The sequence below is a fragment of the Gorilla gorilla genome, chromosome 1, assembly GCF_029281585.2.
Source record: "Gorilla gorilla gorilla isolate KB3781 chromosome 1, NHGRI_mGorGor1-v2.1_pri, whole genome shotgun sequence".
NCBI lineage: Eukaryota > Metazoa > Chordata > Mammalia > Primates > Hominidae > Gorilla > Gorilla gorilla.
Window position 1 is genome coordinate 98,167,236 of NC_073224.2, and position 21,534 is coordinate 98,188,769.

General features: G+C 40.3%; 1 protein-coding gene across 1 annotated transcript in view; it reads left to right on the forward strand.

Moving 5' to 3' along the window:
- Positions 1-21,534, forward strand: part of SPTA1 (spectrin alpha, erythrocytic 1) — an 81,517-nt gene that overhangs the window by 32,350 nt on the left and 27,633 nt on the right. Inside the window, 17 exon segments of the mRNA XM_004027048.5 lie at positions 2,365-2,582; positions 3,401-3,493; positions 5,311-5,448; positions 6,635-6,786; positions 7,407-7,593; positions 8,591-8,692; positions 10,112-10,203; positions 11,408-11,552; positions 12,341-12,522; positions 14,460-14,559; positions 14,669-14,866; positions 15,658-15,801; positions 16,627-16,730; positions 17,076-17,238; positions 17,510-17,641; positions 20,062-20,199; positions 20,383-20,487. Coding sequence (XP_004027097.5) covers positions 2,365-2,582; positions 3,401-3,493; positions 5,311-5,448; positions 6,635-6,786; positions 7,407-7,593; positions 8,591-8,692; positions 10,112-10,203; positions 11,408-11,552; positions 12,341-12,522; positions 14,460-14,559; positions 14,669-14,866; positions 15,658-15,801; positions 16,627-16,730; positions 17,076-17,238; positions 17,510-17,641; positions 20,062-20,199; positions 20,383-20,487 — 2,393 coding nt within the window.

Sequence of the window (21,534 nt, forward strand, 5' to 3'; positions counted from 1 at the left end):
AATCTGACAATTATGTGTCTTGGAGTTACTCTTCTCGAGGAGTATCTTTGTGGCGTTCTCTGTATTTCCTGAATCTGAATGTTGGCCTGCCTTGCTAGATTGGGGAAGTTCTCCTGGATGATATCCTGCAGAGTGTTTTCCAACTTGGTTCCATTCTCCGCATCACTTTCAGCTACACCAATCAGACGTAGATTTGGTCTTTTCACATAGTCCCATATTTCTTGGAGGCTTTGCTCATTTCTTTTTATTCTTTTTTCTCTAAACTTTCCTTCTCGCTTCATTTCATTCATTTCATCTTCCATGGCTGATAACCTTTCTTCCAGTTGATCGCATCGGCTCCTGAGGCTTCTGCATTCTTCACGTAGTTCCCGAGCCTTGGTTTTCAGCTCCATCAGCTCCTTTAAGCACTTCTCTGTATTGGTTATTCTAGTTATACATTCGTCTAAATTTTTTTCAAAGTTTTCAACTTCTTTGCCTTTGGTTTGAATGTCCTCCCGTAGCTCAGAGTAATTTGATCATCTGAAGCCTTCTTCTCTCAGCTCGTCAAAATCATTCTCCATCCAGCTTTGTTCCATTGCTGGTGAGGGACTGCGTTCCTTTGGAGGAGGAGAGGTGCTCTGCGTTTTAGAGTTTCCAGTTTTTCTGTTCTGTTTTTTCCCCATCTTTGTGGTTTTATCTACGTTTGGTCTTTGATGATGGTGATGTACAGATGGGTTTTCAGTGTGGATGTCCTTTCTGTTTGTTAGTTTTCCTTCTAACAGACAGGACCCTCTGCTGCAGGTCTGTTGGAATACCCTGCCGTGTGAGGTGTCAGTGTGCCCCTGCTGGGGGGTGCCTCCCAGTTAGGCTGCTCGGGGGTCAGGGGTCAGGGACCCACTTGAGGAGGCAGTCTGCCGGTTCTCAGATCTCCAGCTGCGTGCTGGGAGAACCACTGCTCTCTTCAAAGCTGTCAGACAGGGACATTTAAGTCTGCAGAGGTTACTGCTGTCTTTTTGTTTGTCTGTGCCCTGCCCCCAGAGGTGGAGCCTACAGAGGCAGGCAAGCCTCCTTGAGCTGTGGTGGGCTCCACCCAGTTCGAGCTTCCTGGCTGCTTTGTTTACCTAAGCAAGCCTGGGCAATGGCGGGCGCCCCTCCCCCAGCCTCGCTGCCGCCTTGCAGTTTGATCTCAGACTGCTGCGCTAGCAATCAGCGAGATTCCGTGGGCGTAGGACCCTCCGAGTCAGGTGTGGGATATGGTCTCGTGGTGCGCCGTTTTTTAAGCCGGTCTGAAAAGCGCAATATTCGGGTGGGAGTGACCCGATTTTCCAGGTGCGTCCGTCACCCCTTTCTTTGACTCGGAAAGGGAACTCCCTGACCCCTTGCGCTTCCCAGGTGAGGCAATGCCTCGCCCTGCTTCGGCTCGCGCACAGTGCACGCACCCACTGACCTGCGCCCACTGTCTGGCACTCCCTAGTGAGATGAACCCGGTACCTCAGATGGAAATGCAGAAATCACCCGTCTTCTGCGTCGCTCACGCTGGGAGCTGTAGACCGGAGCTGTTCCTATTCGGCCATCTTGGCTCCTCCCCCAACTATTTTCATTCTTAATTGAGGCCTAGAAGTTGTTTGTCCACTGCTTTTAAGTCACTCTTTTCTCACCCTCCAGGATTTCCTTATACATGTGTGCATATGAGTAATCAGACAAATACTCTAGGGAACTTCTCTGAAAAGGTCTATCTCTCTGTAACACCCTTCTCTTTGACACTCAACCTCACAAGTTCTAGTTCTCTTGTCTTTCCCAAATGTTGATCTCTGTGTCCTCAATTCAGTGTGACTGGTGGTTCTATCTGGGTTAGCTCCCCAGGCCTACAGCCCAGAAACCTCCCGAGGCATAAGCTTGGCAATTATAGAACATATCTCATTTATTTCCCTTCTCTCAGGAATCACAGTCCTCTCCATTATCTGAAAATTATTTTATCTTACAGCTTTTCCTGTTTTCTAGTTGTTTAGGGTGGAAGAGCAACTCTCATAGTAATAACTCCTTTATGGGAAGAAATGGAAATCAGCTGATTTTTCTGCTTCATCTAAAGAAGACATGATTTTGGAACTCTCAGTCACCCACACATTAGTATTCTGTTTTCAAGTCTCTATTTGTCAAACGATACCAACCCATTCACCACCACATGCATATCTCCCATTAGTACCTTTTGTTACTTAATCTCACTTAGGATATTTCAATTACCAGGTAACTCAAGAAAAATATAACGTCGACTAAATAACATACCATTTTTATCACTTCCTTTCTCCTTTCCAAGGTACCAAAAGGATTAGAGTATGGTAAACACTCATGAGGATCATACTCACCTTTTCTATAATTACTCCATAGGACACTTTGCTGCAGAAGATGTGGCCTCTAGGGTCAAGAGTTTGAACCAGAATATGGAGTCTCTCCGTGCTCGAGCTGCTAGGCGACAAAATAATCTTGAAGCCAATGTCCAGTTCCAGCAGTACCTGGCTGACCTGCATGAAGCAGAAACATGGATCAGAGAGAAGGAGCCTATTGTAGATAATACTAACTATGGGGCTGATGAAGAAGCAGCTGGGGTAAGGTGGGGGTGGGTTTAACATTGTGAATCCTCAACAAACGCAACCTAATTATCAATTTAGGGTTTGCTTAGGTTGTGGGACAGCTCCAGATTCTGCCAGATTATTTGGGGTTTCCAGAGTGGTCGCCTTTGGCCTTCATCTGCTGAGACTCCCTCAGAGTTGACAGGAATCCCAAAAGATATGCTACATTTTTCTCATCCCATGGAGATTCATATATTCTTTAGAGATTATCTAAATCAAAAAGTGTGATCAGAGTCATAGTCATAATCCCATCCTAAACTTTCCAGAGTAACCTTGAGCATTTATAAATTAATCATGGTTTTAAGATAGAGACACCTTAATTACTTGATTAAAATAAAATTGGACAGATATGTTGGGGCAAGAAGAACCACAAAGGTTACAATCACACTTTTTATCCATTTATTTGTTTTGCACATTGTCCCATAGGAAGCTGGTATAGTATTTCACAAACCTTTGGCACTAGAAATTATTGGTATGCATATTTAAGGTACACTAATGTGTATCCTATAAAGTAACAGTATCAACAGCATCCTCTTTTCAGCTATAATCTGTGTTGATAAAAATACTTTTGCAAGTTTGAGTTAATTTTGATTTTAGTAACCATAGTGAAATTATAATTTATTAACTCCTATTTCCTTCATGCTTGCAAATTTAGGGTTAAAAATAACTTTATAATAGATGGAAAGTAGCTTTTACCAGGATTTAAGACAAATAGCATAACCCAAAATAATAGTATTTGAAATAATAGTGTTCCTCCTATATTCATTCTGATGATCTTCCATCAATAAATACAGGCTCTTCTAAAGAAGCATGAGGCCTTTCTATTAGATCTCAATTCCTTTGGAGACAGTATGAAAGCTCTACAGAATCAGGCAAACGCCTGCCAGGTAAGACTAACTTAGCGATGACAAGATTCACACCTCCCACCACAAAGAAAAAGAAATTGTCTTTATTGCTGATTTTTTACTTTCTACAACCCCAAAAACAATGACAAAGAAAACACTAAGTTCTATGACCCTTGTATGCAGGAACTGTAGCATCCACAATTTAGTCCAAAGGAGACTTTGTCCAAAAGAGGTTTTTGATAAATGGTATCATGTCTTCATTGGTGTATTTTTGGCTTTCCTCTTTCCTTCCTTTTATATTTCTACCCTTCTTTCTTTCTTACTTTTCTTCATTTATATCTCTCCTTCTTATCTTTCTTCTTTACTCCCTTCTTTTGTTTCTTAATTTTTAATGCCAAAACTTATTAAATGTCTACTATATGTAAGTATGAATAAAAAATCCTGATTTGCAGGAAAATTACAGTCTATTAGGAGGCCAGATGTTTGACAGTAAGTACATATAATAGATGTATGAACAGGACAAAGAGTCTCAAAGAAAGGCCTCTTGTGTTCTCTTGAAATAACAGTACTGGAAAATAGGAAAATTTTTGTAAGCTAAGGGAAACCACCTGATCTGAATTATTAAGGAAAGACAGATGGGTAGTTTACTGTGCAGAGAAAGAGGATAAGGGTTTTTCTAGTCAATAAACTGTGAGAGCAAATGCACTGAGGCACAAAACAATCAAGTTTTGTGGAAAATGTAATTGGTTAAGAATGTGAGAATGGAAGATGCAATTGGTTGAGAATATGAGAATGGCTCAGGTACAGGGCAAAACTGGGTATCATGAAGATTAATTGAACTGGAATCAAATAAATGTTATAACAATGTCTACTGTATGTAGTGGTAGAAAAAAAGAGACACACTTCTTACCTTCAAGGAATTCTTTCTAATGAGAGGTTGTTAATCCACACATTCAGAGTAAACAAAAGACTTAGACTCAGTCTGTCAAATCAGTGTATATTTACAGACCTCCTGTACTGTGCCTTCACCAGGCTCTGCACAGTGGGTGCCTAAACAAGAACAGAAGGATTTATATATTGTGTGGTATGAGGAAACATGTTACCTAAAGGAGATGAAATTAGAGGGCTCTGTCGGTGGAGGTGCATATTCAACTCCAACCTGAGGAAGGGGTGGGTCATTCCTTAGGAAGAGGGGTTATGTTTTGCTTGATTTCTCAGAGACATGAAATTGGCAGAAAGTAAAAATCAGAGAAAATTCTACCTTAGAATGCAGGCTGCTTACTAAACTGAGACACAAGATATTTTTAATGATCTCAGTTAATGTTCTCAGTTTTTAAAATTCTGTGGCCTTTCCTGTGCTATTGATCACTCATATCTCAAATAGAAGGTCTGGAGCTCCTGACATAGTAACTTAAAGGCCAGAAGGAGTAGGAAGAATTATCACTGGAGGTACAGGGAAAGGTGATGACAGAGAGTGGGTCTTTTCACTTTCTTGAACAATTTTTTGAAATGTTGATGTGTATAATCCCTTTGGACCTTCTTAAGGGAGTACACTTCTTAAAATGTACTCCTCCCATTTTAAGAACTGATGGCTTAGAGCATTTAATACGTTTCTGACAAATTATGTATTTGCTTCCTTGCTTTGGGTTTATAGTTCCCAACCTGCCTGTCCCCGATAAGTGTCAGGATGGAGCAGTCTCTCTGAAGACCACATACTTTAATCTCTGCAGCCACGTAAGAGGTTCCAGCCAGAGGCTCTTTTCTCCTGGGAAGCCTAACGGACTACTCATCCCTGGTAAGCTGTACAGGGAGATATATTTCCAGTGCGTGACTGACATCTGCTTCCTGTTTTTATTCAGCAACAACAGGCTGCACCAGTGGAGGGAGCTGCTGGAGAACAAAGGGTCATGGCTTTATATGACTTCCAGGCCCGCGGCCCCCGAGAAGTCACCATGAAGAAAGGTGATGTCTTAACGCTGCTCAGTTCCATCAATAAGGTGACTTTTCCTTCTAATCTTTCCATCAAAAAGTGGCTCTTTCAGAACCATCTCTCCCAATCCTGCCAGATATTCATATTTTTACCATCTAACATTTATTTTATTATTTTATTTCTTGAATAACTATAACTGATTAAGTAGTATTTTTCCTGTAGATATTTTGCAGGATCCTACACATATCTTTTGGAATTATAATCCCAATGTTGCAGTTAAAATCATAAAGAATTGAAGTTATATACTTAGCCCAAAGATATAGAAAGTATGAGTGGAAATTCTATAATATATTTAAAGGGCTAAGCTGTCTCTTTCTTTCTTCCTCTTTGCTTGTTCCTCTTCTGTGCCAGTATTTCTAGTGATAAAATAACAATGTCTGGGGTTAGAAGGAGCCTACTAAAAGATGAGTCTTTTGTCAACTTGATTTTCTTTAGATCTTGTGCCTGGGAGAACAGTGATAAAATATTGGTTGAGATTGTTAAATATATTTTTCATAAAAACTGAAGTAATTTTTTATACTCTGATACCTAATTAATCTACAAAAATTCTTAAGAAGAAAAGAAAATAGTTTGGGCTATAGTTATTCCAAAGACAAGTAAATGTTTGATGCGGCAGATGTTTCATTATCAAATAATGTGTGCCAGTCCATTTTTTCTTTGTCTAGGCCTCTTCATTATTTTTTGAGGAAATTAACCTCAGAGTTTTGGTAGATGTGGCAACAGTTCAAAAATAAAAAATAAAATAACACTCAGGTATACGAATGTCAGAGCAATTCACATTTTTCAGACCTCTGCAAGAAGAATAGAAGAGAAGACATTTTTGTGCAATATCCTCTTACACAGACGCTCCACTGCCAAGAAATCCAGCTAGAGCCTGGCTCCATGTGTTTTTTGTAAATTCCTCATGAACAAAGTGCCCCATCATTAAAAGAGCTGTCTTGGGTGTTTGAAAATCTCTCCAAAGTTAAGGGTCTAACATTAGGTATCAGATTACTGGATTTCAGGGGCTTGTCTATGCAATTCTTCATTTCATTTATTGGTCATATATGAAAATTATGTGCCACTCATTAGACATGGTTAGCTTATCTTTGCCATTAACCTGTGACTGGGCCAAGAGACTTGGTGTTGAAGTCTCTCCCGTTTGTTGCTTTTCCAAGAATTAATGAAGGAGTGGGAATCTGCTCTCCCTTCAGGACTGGTGGAAGGTGGAAGCTGCTGATCATCAGGGCATTGTCCCAGCTGTCTATGTCAGAAGACTGGCCCACGATGAGTTCCCGATGCTCCCAAAGCGGCGACGAGAAGAGCCAGGCAACATCACCCAGCGCCAGGAGCAGATTGAGAACCAGTAAGTTCTGGAGCCTGGAGAACTGAACAGTATTTGGCCAGACATTTTTGGCCGAAGACATTTCTTCTCATGACCCTGCATCTGTTAGATTTGAGATGCCACAGAAAATTTGAAGATTTTAAGAATCGAAAGTAAACCTAGAATCTTTTAAATGTTTCAGTTTCTTTTTGAGGAAAGGCAAACCCAGAATCATTCCATCAGTTTCCTGAGGTCAGACACTTCACAGAGCTCTTCTGATTCCCTGCCCCACATTCTTTCAAGGTTATTAAAGTCTCCTGACATCTATATGAACTTTGTTTACTATGCCAGGCTTTTCATATCCAATTGTCAGTTACCATGTAAAAATGTCACTTTTATGAAATGGGAAAGGAATGTTGCCAGTCATACTATTGGGTCACTGGCATTTTTACTATTTTTAAATGCAATCCTATGTGTTTATCTTTTTGCCCCCAAGGCTGTTTTCCTTCTATGTTTATTTCCTCCTCTCTTCTACTGTTCTTTTGCTTTTGATTTGTTTTCCCTTTCATTTTTGTTCCTTCTTTCTCTATGTTTGTCACTCAGCCTCTACTCTTCTGTATTTTCTCCTTCTTTTATTCCACTTTTCCCAATTCTCCATCCAGATACCGCTCCCTCTTGGATCGGGCAGAAGAACGCAGACGTCGTCTATTGCAACGTTATAATGAATTTTTATTGGCCTATGAGGCAGGAGACATGCTGGAATGGATTCAAGAGAAAAAGGCAGAAAACACTGGAGTGGAACTAGATGATGTTTGGGAGCTGCAGAAAAAGTTTGATGAGTTCCAAAAGGTGAGAAAGAGGAACCTTCTCCAGACACCTTTTTGAAGGTGGCCATTGTTTCCTTTTATACCCTCAGCATATCCTACACGATCTTTTAATTTATTTCACACTTGTTAAATATTCTCCCCAAAGCTATTGGCAACTCTGTGGCTGAGATCTCCCTCTAGGTATTGTAGTTGCTAATAATTGGAAGGGAAATGCAGAGAAAACTAGTTACCCTAACTGCAGCCTTCAGTGCCTGCCACTCCAAAATCCTCCCCGGAGTGCTGGTCTTCCTGAATTCTTCACAACTTGCCCTATACTATACTTTGTTTCCAGTGCCCAGGTTGGGATAAGGTATTGTTGTACCATGTGTAAAGTTTAATTATGGGGCAGAGTTTGGGGTGGAAGAAGGAAGAACCTGACTTGACAAACAATTTCTAATTTTTTGCCTACCTAAAACCCTTTCAACATTCTTTCTTCCCTTAGATTTTTTTCCATTATCTTAACTAGCAGTAAGTGTACATTCCTTCTTTTCTTTCTTTTTCTTTTGATATCTTCCACATGGGATTTAACACACACACACATACACACACACACACACAGAGAGAGAGAGAGCACTCCCTAGAGCTGTTTCTTACAATATCTCATAATATAGGCAGATAATAACTCAATTAAAGAAATCTTTAAAGCTGGAGTTTGTACTGGTAGAAAAGGATGTTACACAGCTCAGGTATCAATCCCTCTAATGGTATGATTTAATCCAGGGGAGATTTTAAGAAATCTAGAAAAATGGCTGTGCTTCATACTGCAGATAAATAATAGTTATCTTGACAAGTTTTGGACAGCCACTAGGTGTCAAGATCTTTAAGGATACTCTTCTCGGTGGATTGGAGGAGAGGAGCTTGGTGTGTATTACGGTGATGTAGGGGCAGTGATGGACAGGTAAGTATGGTAGATTCTTGATGAGGGGATTTACACTGCTTTGGATGAATTTACACTGCTTTGGATGAATTTTCCCATTCAGGATTTGAATGCCAATGAGCCTCGGCTAAGGGATATCAACAAGGTAGCTGATGATCTACTATTTGAAGGACTTCTAACACCAGAAGGAGCTCAAATCCGGCAGGTAACTAAGGCTCCCTCCATTCCTCCTCACTACCAGGTTGGGCTTTGGGAGTCCTCATTTCACTTCAACATGGAACTTTATATTCTGCAGATCCACTAGAACATGCAGAAGGTAACAGCAGTATGGAATTAGCTGCAGGAAAGGCCAAAGACAATAGCCCAAATAGTCCCTGTATTTTTGTTGTCTAAATTAACTTAATTAAAGCAGGCTCATTTGTTAACATATATTGAGTGTCCTCCATGCCCTCACATATGTCATTTCATGGATGGGGTGGGAAAGGAGACAAAAGTATTGGTAGCAGAAATTAAGAAGTAGCTTTAAAAGGCAGGATTAGGAGGTTTAGATAATATTACACTGGACATTAGGTAAATTAGATTTACGTCATAGCTGTATTCTTGTCTGACTGTGTGTCCTCAGACAAGTCTCTTCATTTCTAAAAACCTCAGTTTCTATATCTGAAAGCAAATATTGGATAGCACAATATCCAAATTACAATATCCAAACCTCCTCTTAATCTTCTGTACCAGGCTACACCAAATTAAACGTAAAGTTTTTTCCTTACATGTCCACCCAATAATATAATTGAATTTGAATTGCAATTTTGGAATATATACATTTGAACTGACCTAAAATTCTTAAATTACAACACATACTCACCTCTCTTTCACTGTCACACACACAAGAAATTCTCAATTACATGAATGCAAAGACAATGCAGATAAAGAAGCTATGATAGTGGGAAGAGGTTGATCAAGAAAGTTTACTGGAAGACACAGGTTCTGATCAACGTGCTGAAGAAGGAGAATATAGGTCAGTAGAGATAGAGGAGAGGCCATTCTTGACCTGATTCAGATCTGGATCTATGATTCCATAAAAGATCTAATGAACATTAATAAATGTTCAGTCTAGTTCTCTGGATTGCCATAGTCAGTGAGGATGAGTTTTCTGCCTGTTTTTGTAGTGGTTGTTATGGGATAAGAAGGTGAAGAAATACGAAGGGGAACAATGTACTTACCCCCTATAGAAAGTAGGGCTTTAAAAGGCTACCTGGTTTATTCAATTCAGAATACAGAATTGTTTATCTTAGAGAAATGTGATCACTTCTAACTACCAAGGCAACACTTTCCACTCATTTTTTGGAGTTTACAGTGCAGTCTTTGTAATAGCAAGCACTTATTTACCGCTCCAGAGTTGATGGTTTCACCCTTTAACATCAGTTTGGGAAGAAATCACTTTCTCTGCTGCACTGGCAAAAATGAGGCCCAAGCTCAAGCTGTCCAAGAAAGAAGCAAAGCTATGCAATTTCTGAAGAAAATAACGCAAAAACAACTATGGTTTAAATCTTGTCTGGTCTTCAGACGCCACTGAGCCATGTGAGTTAGTTCTCTGTCTCAAGTCTGATGTTTTTGCCTCTTTTAGGAATTGAATGCCCGCTGGGGTTCTTTGCAGAGGCTTGCAGATGAACAGCGGCAGCTGCTGGGCAGTGCCCATGCTGTTGAAGTGTTTCACAGGTAATAATTATAACACTAAAAAAGCAGTGCTGCTTTAAAACCCACTCACTAAACTTCTAAGTCTATTACTATGGTGGAACCATGGTATAATCTTTTTTCCTGAGATGGAGACAAAGTGCCAATAGAAAATTAGGTTTTTTAGTAGTATAACTCTCACTTCACAAGCAGGATACTCCCAGACAACTAGCTTCAATTTTCTAAAGCCTAGGCTTGGGCCTTGGAACATAATTAGTAGTCTATATATGTTTCCATGAAAATGAATAAAACTGAGGCTGGGGGCAGTGGCTCACAGCTGTAATCCCAGCACTTTGGGTGGCCGAGGCAGAAGGATTGCTTTAGGCCGAGAGTTGTAGACCAACCTGGGCAACAAAGCAAGACATTGTCTCCACAAAAAAATAAAAAATGAAAAATTAGCCCAGTATGGTGGCATAGGCCTGTGGTCCCAACTACTTGGGAGGTTGAGCTGGGAGGATCACTTGAGCCAGGAGGCTGAGGCTACAGTGAGCCTTGATCACGCCATTGCACTCCAGCCTATTGCAACAGAGTGAGACCCTTATCTTTAAAATCAAAACAGAAAGAAAGAAACTTGAAGTTGAAACAGGAGGTTTAAGTAATTACATTTCTGAACTAGAAGCTGACAGTAGAGGGTAACAGACATCACATTGACTATCAGCTCATTCAACATTTTTCTTGTTTGATTTTCAAACTAAGAAACACAAAGACACATACAAAAAAGTAAACAAACAAAACAGAAACCAAACACCTTCATTGTGTATAAATGTATTTTTGATGATTCAGGGAAGGAAAAACAGACTCAGACAGGTCTGTGTGTGTAAAATGCTTAAGATAGAAAGCTATGGAAATATGATGGTTAAGCATGTGACTGCTGTCAGATGGCCTGGTTCAAGCTTAGGCTCCACCATTCAGCAGTGGTATAATCTTAAGAAAATACATATCCTCTTTAGTCCTCAGTTTTCTGATCTATTTAATGGGAATAGTAATAGTAACTATGCTTCTTGGAGTTGTGAAGATTAAATGAGCCTAAGTTTCTAGCACATAAAAAACAATGATGATAATTGGTTGGGGTGGGGGTGTTGGGTGGGAGGGTGGTGAGTGGTAGTGATGATAACTTTCTTGTGATCCCCACTAGCCTGCTTCTGGTGCATATCCTTACTTTTGAACTCTCTACTGTCTTGTATACCAGAGAAGCAGATGACACGAAGGAGCAGATTGAGAAGAAATGCCAGGCCCTCAGTGCTGCAGACCCTGGCTCAGATCTGTTCAGTGTTCAGGCTCTTCAGCGACGGCATGAGGGCTTTGAAAGGGACCTTGTACCCCTGGGAGATAAGGTGAGACAAGTCCTTCAAAGCTTTTCCAACACTTTCCACTTTATATTTAGCTGTATACCAATGCCCTCTTCTTTGGTTCTCTTTTTCAGTCTTTTATTCTTATATTTCTCTCTGTCCTGTGCCATATTTATTCTTGTACACTGTCCCTAAGGCAAGACCATGAAAAGGATATGCCCCATGACCATTAACATGGGGAAAAAACTTGTTAAACTCCTGCTGTCTGAGTGAGCACCCTATATCCCCTTGCCTCTTTGGTGGGTTACAAGTGACCAGATCTTGTGGCAGCTAGGTGGAGGCCAGTAGCCCAGGAGAAATAGCAAATGTCCATACCCAGGATGATCAGGCCAATATCTGAGTATGGTGCATGTTTTTCTTAGCAAGGAATTGAATGAGTTGTTTAACTCTGTTTCAACCCAAAAGTGTACTCTGGAGCTTGTCAGATATACTCAGAGGCTTGGCATTATCATGCAGAGCAAAAAGAAGCTCCTCACATGAAGAATCAAGACCCTTGGGTTTCCTAATTGAGGTTGCCACTAACCAGCAGAGTCACTTAACCACTCTTCCCCACAACTCTCTTATTTTTAAAAAGAAGTATGGTAATGCCAATTGTAACTACCTTAGGGAGTTATGTGGACTAAAAGGTTGATATTATTTTGTAAAGTATTATGACATACTTGTACATCACTGATATCTATCTGAGGAGCTGAATACTGGGAATCAGGATTCTCCTTTTGCTAAGATTCAGGTGTGTCTCTAGGCTGATTATCAGAGCTATTGTACCTCCCCAGGTGACCATACTGGGGGAGACAGCAGAGCGGCTCAGTGAGTCGCATCCAGATGCCACTGAGGACCTGCAGAGACAGAAAATGGAGCTGAATGAAGCCTGGGAAGATCTGCAGGGGCGTACAAAGGATCGTAAGGAGACCCTAAATGAGGCCCAGAAATTCTACCTGTTCCTCAGCAAGGCCAGGTAGAGTGGGGTGGGTAATTTCCGTGTCTGGCCTCTAAGTAGACTGTCTGGGAGCAGTCTGGGTACAGATGCTGTTCACTGCTGGTTTTGGAGGGCATTACTACGTTTAAGTCTCACCTCTTGCAAGGCATAACAAATTTCAGGTTTGAAACTAGAAGCAATAAAATACAAAGTTTGAAAAAATATGAAGCCATGTAGGCCAATTAAGTAAGCTTCTATAATGTAGAAGCTTTTTTGTTCTACTGAAGAGACAGTAGTATTCAGTCTTCTACTGTATTCAGTATTCTGTTGAATACAAATAATTATGGTAGAACATAATGAGGCCGAAAACACACATTGTAACAAACAGCAGTGGGAATTCAGAGTTGGGTAGAATAGATGATGCACTGTAGATAAAGTAACATTTTATTACATCTTATCAGTCAAACTTTCAACAGAAGAGAAAACAATTCATGTAGACTGAACTGTGCAAAAAAAAAGACATAATCATGAGAAAAGAATAAGCATAAGAACATGTTTGTGGAGGGGGTGGTAAGGAGAAGTAGTAAGAGATAAACTTAAAAATAATATTGGGACCAAATTCCAGAGAACTGTGAATATCTTACTAAAGTCTAGACATTATCACAATCCAAAATTCACCTCTCAAACATATACTTTGTGGAACAGTTCCCACGTTTGGCTCTATCACATCAGTCAGCTGAGAGGAGCATCAGAGTGGAGGGTCCAGGAAGCTGTAGCTCTCAATGCAATGCTTTTCAAGAAAAAAGGAGGCAAATTTTGGCAAATGACTGTAGTTCCTCTTGGAAATCCCCTCCCCAGTTCAGCACTGGAAAGCTATAGTTTTGGACACAGTTTAAATAAATAGCGCCCACACCCATTCCAATGGTGCTTCCTTCCCTTTATGAAGCTGTACTCCTCAGTATTTCAGAGTAGTGTTCCCACCCCTGAGCAACATTCATATCTTATTTTACCCCATATGATACTTTTGCTTTCAGTTTTGTTTTTTAATTGCTGTTAGTGCCTATGCTCTGTTTTTTGTTTGTTTTGTTGTTTTGTTTTTACCCATTCTTAACCTAAAGTATGAGTTCCTAGAAGGCACAGATGTGCCTTTTTCACAACGTTTGGCACTTAGTAAGCACCCAATAAAACTTAGTTGCTTGAATAAATAAATTTACAAAAGAAGAGACCTCTCTTTCCGAGAGCTAAGGGTTCCTATTGAGCAAACAAGAGTAATGACATTCTTTATGAGATGCTTAATTTATACACCATATATGCTTTAAAGTTAATGCATGGTTAAAATTTGCCTTTTAAGAAGATACACCTTAGTTTTGCTCGTCTAACTTCCTGACTACTAAAAGGGTAGGGAAATAGACCTTGATTTAATCAACAGTGTGGAGGCCTGTGTGTGTATGTGTATGTTGGCCAAAATATGTGCTAGATTCACTTGAGAATAAAAGTAAGAGGAAAGACAGGATTTCTTTGAGACTCTGTAATAAGATGTATCTTCAAACCCTAGAAACCACTTAAAAGGAACAGTAACCAACAGAAGTAATGAAATATATAACAGTCCAGGATTCCAGAGGTCTAGGTTTTATTGAAGATGTCTGCTTTTAGTTATATCACATAGGCAGATTAATTATCTTTTCTAAGGTGACTTCTTTATCTCCATAATGAAAACAAAAAATTCCCAGAATCTCTGCAGGATTACTGCAAGAATTGAAAAAGATAATAAAAGTGAAGGGGCTTTCAAATACAAGGGATTGTTATCATTAGGTGATATAATAAAAACAGCAAACGTAAGATCTGTAAAGCATATAAAGCCAGATAAAAAATGTTATTCTGGAAATGTTTTCTAGAGAATGGAAAACTGTAGGATAAACAGCACTGTAGCAAGTTGCAAGGTTTTCTTGTCAATTCCAATGTGTCTGTTTATCTAGGGATCTGCAGAACTGGATCAGTAGCATTGGTGGCATGGTATCATCACAGGAGCTGGCCGAAGACTTAACTGGCATAGAGATCTTGCTGGAGAGACATCAGGTAAAACTACAAAAGTCACAGCCACTGATCACTTGACCTGAAACCTCTACTAATTTTAAAATTTCCAGTGGAGTTGGCCTCACTGATTTCTTCCCCCTTTTTCCCACAGGAGCACCGTGCTGACATGGAGGCAGAGGCTCCCACCTTCCAGGCCTTAGAGGACTTCAGTGCAGAACTTATCGACAGTGGGCACCATGCTAGCCCTGAAATTGAAAAAAAGCTTCAAGCTGTCAAGCTAGAGAGAGATGATTTGGAGAAGGCTTGGGAACAACGCAAGAAGATCCTAGACCAGTGCCTGGAGTTGCAGGTACAGCAAATTTCCCAATTGTTAAGCAGGTTCAGTAGTCTGTTTCTCCTATGCAATTTCATATGGTCATTACAGGCTCCATCCACTAGACTTTCCACGTTATAAACACAAAGGGAGCTCATCTCTTAATTACCTAGCATTGTACTATGCTTTCTATACCGATCATTGTCATATTCTCTGCTCTTTCCTGTTAGAAGAGCCAAACAAGATGGTGATCAGTCCTGAGCATGAGGTGGGTTAATTATCATTTGTTGATTGATTGAGGAATTGATTGGCTGATTTTTGTTGAGACTCTACTCTGTGGAGGCTCGGAGTGCCGCAAAGATTGGTAAGATAGTTTCCCATTTCTTAAATAGTGAAATTAAACATATAGATAAATTTTACTAGTACAGTGAGATGATTATTAATAAACCGAAATGTACGAGTGCTTTGAGGCTAAAAAACAAGAAGTGATTAAAGCTTTTGGGGGAAGTAAGTGGTTGTGTCACAGGCTACCCTGAAGGATAACGTTTCACAAAGTCTTAAGGAAATGACCAGCCAGTATTAACAAGGTTTAAGAAATAGGAAATAGCACCCCAGGAATTGGAGGTAGCATATACAGAAACATAAAGTGTATGTTTGGAAAAGAGGAAAAGTTCCAATACAGCTAAGATTTGTCACATGAGTGTTTCTTGGAAGATGGTAAGTACTCCTTGCAAAACCCTTTGTGTCACGATCGTGAAAGAGGTGTAACATCATTTCCTCCACACCACCTGGACTATACCATACCCCTCTCATTTAATTCCTCATAGATGTTCCAGGGGAACTGTGATCAAGTTGAGAGCTGGATGGTGGCACGTGAGAATTCCCTGAGGTCAGATGACAAAGGTTCCTTAGACAGTCTGGAGGCCTTGATGAAGAAACGGGACGATTTGGACAAAGCAATCACTGCCCAGGTAATAATGACTAGTAAAGGAGTTAAAATAATAATCCATAGTAATAATACAGAAATCCTACACATTTGTCTGGTTTTATAATTTATAAACATTTTGATTTACTTTTTTTTTTTTGAGACAGAGTCTCATTCTGTCACCCAGGCTGGAGTGCAGTGGTGTGATCTCGGCTGACTGCAACCTCTGCCTCCCGGGTTCAAGTGATTCTCGTGCCTCAGCCTCCTGAGTAGCTGGGATTACAGACACCCACCACCATGCCCAGCTAATTTTTGTACTTTTAGCAGAAACAGGGTTTCACCATGTTAGCCAGGCTGGTCTCGAACTCCTGACCTCAAGTGATCTACCTACCTTGGCCTCCCAAAGTGCTGGGATTATAGGAGTGAGCCACCGTGCCCAGCCCTGATTCTTGTTTGCTTCTTACAGAAAAACTGAGGCAGGCAGGGCAGCCTGACACTTGACATTGTTTCACCCAAGTCACAGGCAGCAAGCGGACTCTCTTACTTTAAATCCAGCATTCTAAACTCTGACGTTTAGGATTGATGAAATAGTCATTTCATCATCTCACTCAATACAGGATTCACCCTCTACAATGGTCATGAGAAGTGTCTGTTCTTTAGGGAACTCCGTACCACACAAGTAGCCCGTTATTAGATGTTTCTCCTCCTATTAAGTTGAAACCCACCTCCCTGTAAGGCATATATTGTTTGACCCTGAGTATATCTTCTGAATCCACAAAGGATACCTTCATTCTTTTCTAGGAGGGAGTCTGGGATTGCACCAAGGGCCTAATCTCCAGGCATCTGGGCTCTTTCCTTTTCCTTTATTTAGGAAGGGAAGATCACTGACCTAGAACATTTTGCTGAGCGCCTCATTGCTGATGAACACTATGCCAAAGAAGAGATTGCTACGCGGCTCCAACGTGTACTAGACAGGTCAGGCCTGAGTGATTGTTTTATGTGCTACAGGAAGATGTAGCAAACTGACGTCTTTGCTAGCGTTGAGATGGGGGAATACTCTGACTTCCTGTCATTTCTAGGTGACTAAAACTATCTTGACACCTATGCAGACTTTCTGACTTAGATTTATAGAATGAAAGACATGAAAGATGAAAGATACCTTAGAAATTAACTGGCTTTAGCACTGCATTTTATAATGAAAATAATAAGACTATGTGAGAAGAAAAGAGGCATGTTGGCAAATGGGAAGATTTATGGATATGGCGTCAGAGCATGGGAAGGGTGGAGGAGGGCATAGAGTGATCTGGCTCCGTCCTATAGGTGGAAGGCTCTCAAAGCACAACTGATTGATGAGCGGACAAAGCTTGGAGACTATGCCGACCTAAAACAATTCTACCGAGACCTTGAGGAGCTGGAAGAATGGATCAGTGAGATGCTGCCCACAGCCTGTGATGAATCCTACAAAGACCCCACTAACATTCAGGCAAGTTCAAAATAGGAACCTTGGAAAATTTCACCATTCCGAGCTTGTTGGTTGGATAGTCATCACCCTTGATACTTTAACACTTTCTGACTGTTGAGGCTACCGTGCCTGCTCTCAGAGACTTCAGAGTCTGATGTGGAGCAGGTTCTTCAGAAGTCACCATCACCTCAGTTATGATAGAAATATTAGCCCTTCCTTTTAAATATAATTTACCTTATCTTGTCTCCATAAATAAACAGATAATATAATTTCTGTTTCATTTTCCCTTCAGAGGAAATACCTGAAACACCAGACCTTTGCAAATGAAGTCTATGGCCGATCTCATCAGGTGGATGGCGTCATCAACCTGGGGAACTCCCTGATTGAGCGTAGCGCTTGTGATGGCAATGAAGAGGCCATGAAGGTAAAGCTCAGGATGAGTTTTGGGCTACAAAGTCAAATGAAGAGGAATCGTTTACTCTTTCTTTTTTTTAAATTTGTTTTATTTTATTTTTTTAATTTTATTATTATTATACTTTAAGTTTTAGGGTACATGTGCACAATGTGCAGGTTTGTTACATATGTATACATGTGCCATGTTGGTGTGCTGCACTCATTAACTTGTCATTTAGCATTAGGTATATCTCCTAATGCTATCCCTCCCCCCTCGCCCCACCCCACAACAGTCCCTGGTGTGTGATGTTCCCCTTCCTGTGTCCATCTGTTCTCATTGTTCAATTCCCACCTATGAGTGAAAACATGTGGTGTATAGTTTTTTGTCCTTGCGATACTTTGCTGAGAATGATGGTTTTCAGCTTCATCCATGTCCCTACAAAGGACAGGAACTCATCCTTTTTTATGGCTGTATAGTATTCCATGGTGTATATGTGCCACATTTTCTTAATCCAGTCTATCATTGTTGGACATTTGGGTTAGTTTGAAATCTTTGCTATTGTGAATAGTGCCTCAATAGATATATGTGTGCATGTGTCTTTATAGCAGCATGATTTATAATCCTTTGGGTATATACCCAGTAATGGGATGGCTGGGTCAAATGGTATTTCTAGTTCTGGATCCCTGAGGAATCACCACACTGACTTCCACAATGGTTGAACCAGTTTACAGTCCCACCAACAGTGTAAAAGTGTTCCTATTTCTCCACATCCTCTCCAGCACCTGTTGTTTCCTGACTTTTTAATGATTGCCATTCTAACTGGTGTGAGATGATATCTCATTGTGGTTTTGATTTGCATTTCTCTGATGGCCAGTGATGATGAGAATTTTTTCATGTGTCTTTTGCCTGCATAAATGTCTTCTTTTGAGAAGTGTCTGTTTATATCCTTCACCTACTTGTTGATGGGGTTGTTTGCTTTTTTCTTGTAAATTTGTTTGAGTTCATTGTAGATTCTGGATATTAGCCCTTTGTCAGATGAGTGGATTGCGAAAATTTTCTCCCATTTTGTAGGTTGCCTGTTCACTCTGATGGTAGTTTCTTTTGCTGTGCAGAAGCTCTTTAGTTTAATTAGATCCCATTTGTCAATTTTGGCTTTTGTTGCCATTGCATTTGGTGTTTTAGACATGAAGTCCTTGCCCATGCCTATGTCCTGAATGGTATTGCCTAGGTTTTCTTCTAGGGTTTTTATAGTTTTAGGTTTAACATTTAAGTCTTTAATCCATCTTGAATTAATTTTTGTATAAGGTTTAAGGAAGGGATCCAGTTTCAGCTTTCTACATATGGCTAGCCAGTTTTCCCAGCACCATTTATTAAATAGGGAATCCTTTCCCCATTGCTTGTTTTTCTCAGGTTTGTCAAAGATCAGATAGTTGTAGATAAGTGGCATTATTTCTGAGGGCTCTGTTCTGTTCCGTTGGTCTATATCTCTGTTTTGGTACCAGTACCATGCTGTTTTGGTTACTGTAGCCTTGTAGTATAGTTTGAAGTCAGGTAGCATGATGCCTCCAGCTTTGTTCTTTTGGCTTAGGATTGACTTGGCAATGTGGGCTCTTTTTTGGTTCCATATGAACTTTAAAGTAGTTTTTTCCAATTCTGTGAAGAAAGTCATTGGTAGCTTGATGGGGATGGCCTTGAATCTATAAATTACCTTGAGCAGTATGGCCATTTTCACGATATTGATTCTTCCTACCCATGAGCATGGAATATTCTTCCATTTGTTTGTATCCTCTTTTATTTCATTGAGCAGTGGTTTGTAGTTCTCCTTGAAGAGGTCCTTCACATCCTTTGTAAGTTGGATTCCTAGGTATTTTATTCTGTTTGAAGCAATTGTGAATGGGAGTTCACTCATGATTTGGCTCTCTGTTTGTCTGTTATTGATGTATAAGAATGCTTGTGATTTTTGCACATTGATTTTGTATCCTGAGACTTTAATGTTCCATGAGTAGAAATATAAAATATGTTCTGTGACCATATCACAGAAAAACAGTCTTCCCTCTGATTGTTGCACAAAGAAGGAGAAAAGGAGTGATGCCCAGACCTTATCACTCCCATCATACTCAGTACCTGGAACCCTAAGAAAGCTTCAGGCTTAATTCCAAACTCTTATCATGCTTGTTTTACATTTTCTATCCCTTCTCTCAATAGTTTTTTGGCATTTGTATGTCAGTCTCTTTACTCAACACAGGACCCTTTTTTAAACTTTCTCTTTTGTCCAACAACTCCTATTGTTTTCCCAGATTAAGTATAACTGGTTTGAAATGTATGATATTTAAGTATCAGCACATTTTGGCTAGTTCCTGCCTTCACAACCTTCCTACATTATTCTCACAAATAGTCACAGGGCCCGGGATCCTAAAGATTGTAATGACTCCTCACTGTCCTTGGGTTAGGAGCATCTGGAATGGCTGAAGGAACATTGGGTTCATCTGCTTGAGAGAACAACTGACAAAGGGCAGAAGCTCAATGAGGCCAGTCGTCAACAGAGATTCAACACAAGCATCCAGGACTTTGAGTTCTGGCTCTCAGAGGTAATTGCACCCGGAAAGAGTAGAGGCACAAGCGTTTAATACATACTTGTCAGACAAATGAATTTATACATGGGCAATTTCCTTGAACTTTCCTGGGAAAAGTTTGGGGACACAGCTGCTGATCTTATTCTCCTTAAAGGCAGTTTCACCTGGCAGCTTTATTGCTTATTTATCTATTTCCAGGCAGAGACATTGCTGGCCATGAAAGATCAGGCCAGGGACTTGGCTTCAGCGGGAAACCTACTCAAGAAGCATCAGCTATTGGAGACAGAGATGTTGGCTCGAGAGGTAAGTAGTGTTGGCATCCCTCTCCTCTGGGCAGAATAGAAATATTTCTGGCTCTTCTCCCTCCCATCTTAGGAGACCATTTGAAAACATAGCCTTGCAAAATTGTTCTTAGTGTTCTCAACCAGCAGTCATTTTAACTAGGTAAAATTAATGGGCTGTGAAGACATTAAAACTGTCACCGATAATCAATTATCCCTAAACTATAGACTTTAAGATTCCAGAAAGTGGACCCTGAAAACTATCTTTTTTATCTTTTACTGATGCATACATATAAGCCAATTATCTTTAAGCTATATATTTGATCTGGTATTTGAAAGAAAGTGGAAGTTTACTTTATAGAATTACAAACAAAAAATCAGATGGGGACATGTGAAATGAAGTTGAACTACACAAACACTCTGGAAATCCTGTCAAGGATTCTGGTTGCATCCTAAGAGCAATCAAAAATTTGTGCTGAGAGCAGTGATAAAAATGCTGACAGTTGTTAATTTTATACTAAAGAATTTTATAATTATCATTTTACATGATAATACAGATACACACAGAAAAGGCAGGAAGTCAAAGGCCTTGGGACTTGGTGATGTTTCCTGTGACATCACTAAGGGGCTGGGTTAGAATAGGAGTAGACACAGAAGAGATAGGTGTGTTCAATGGGCAGCTAAGAATGTTGCCCATAGAGTAGTTCTTGCTGAATATTGAATCAATCAATCTGTGGCTGCCAAAGTTGGTACTGTCAAATCAATCAATCTGTGGCTGTCAAAGTCAGTATAAGACAGTCTTGTATGGGAACGAATGATTGCCCACCAAGATTTTCCTTTTTTTTTTTTTTTTTTTTGGTACCAGTTCAAGCAATTCTCCTGCCTCAGCTTCCCAAGTAGCTGGGATTACAGGCACACGCCAGCATGCCCGGCTAATTTTTGTGTTTTTAATACAGACGGGGTTTCACCATGTTGGCCATGGTGGTCTTGAACTCCTGACCTCTTGATCCACCCGCCTTGGCCTCCCAAAGTGCTGGGATTACAGACATGAGCCACCGCACCTTGCTGG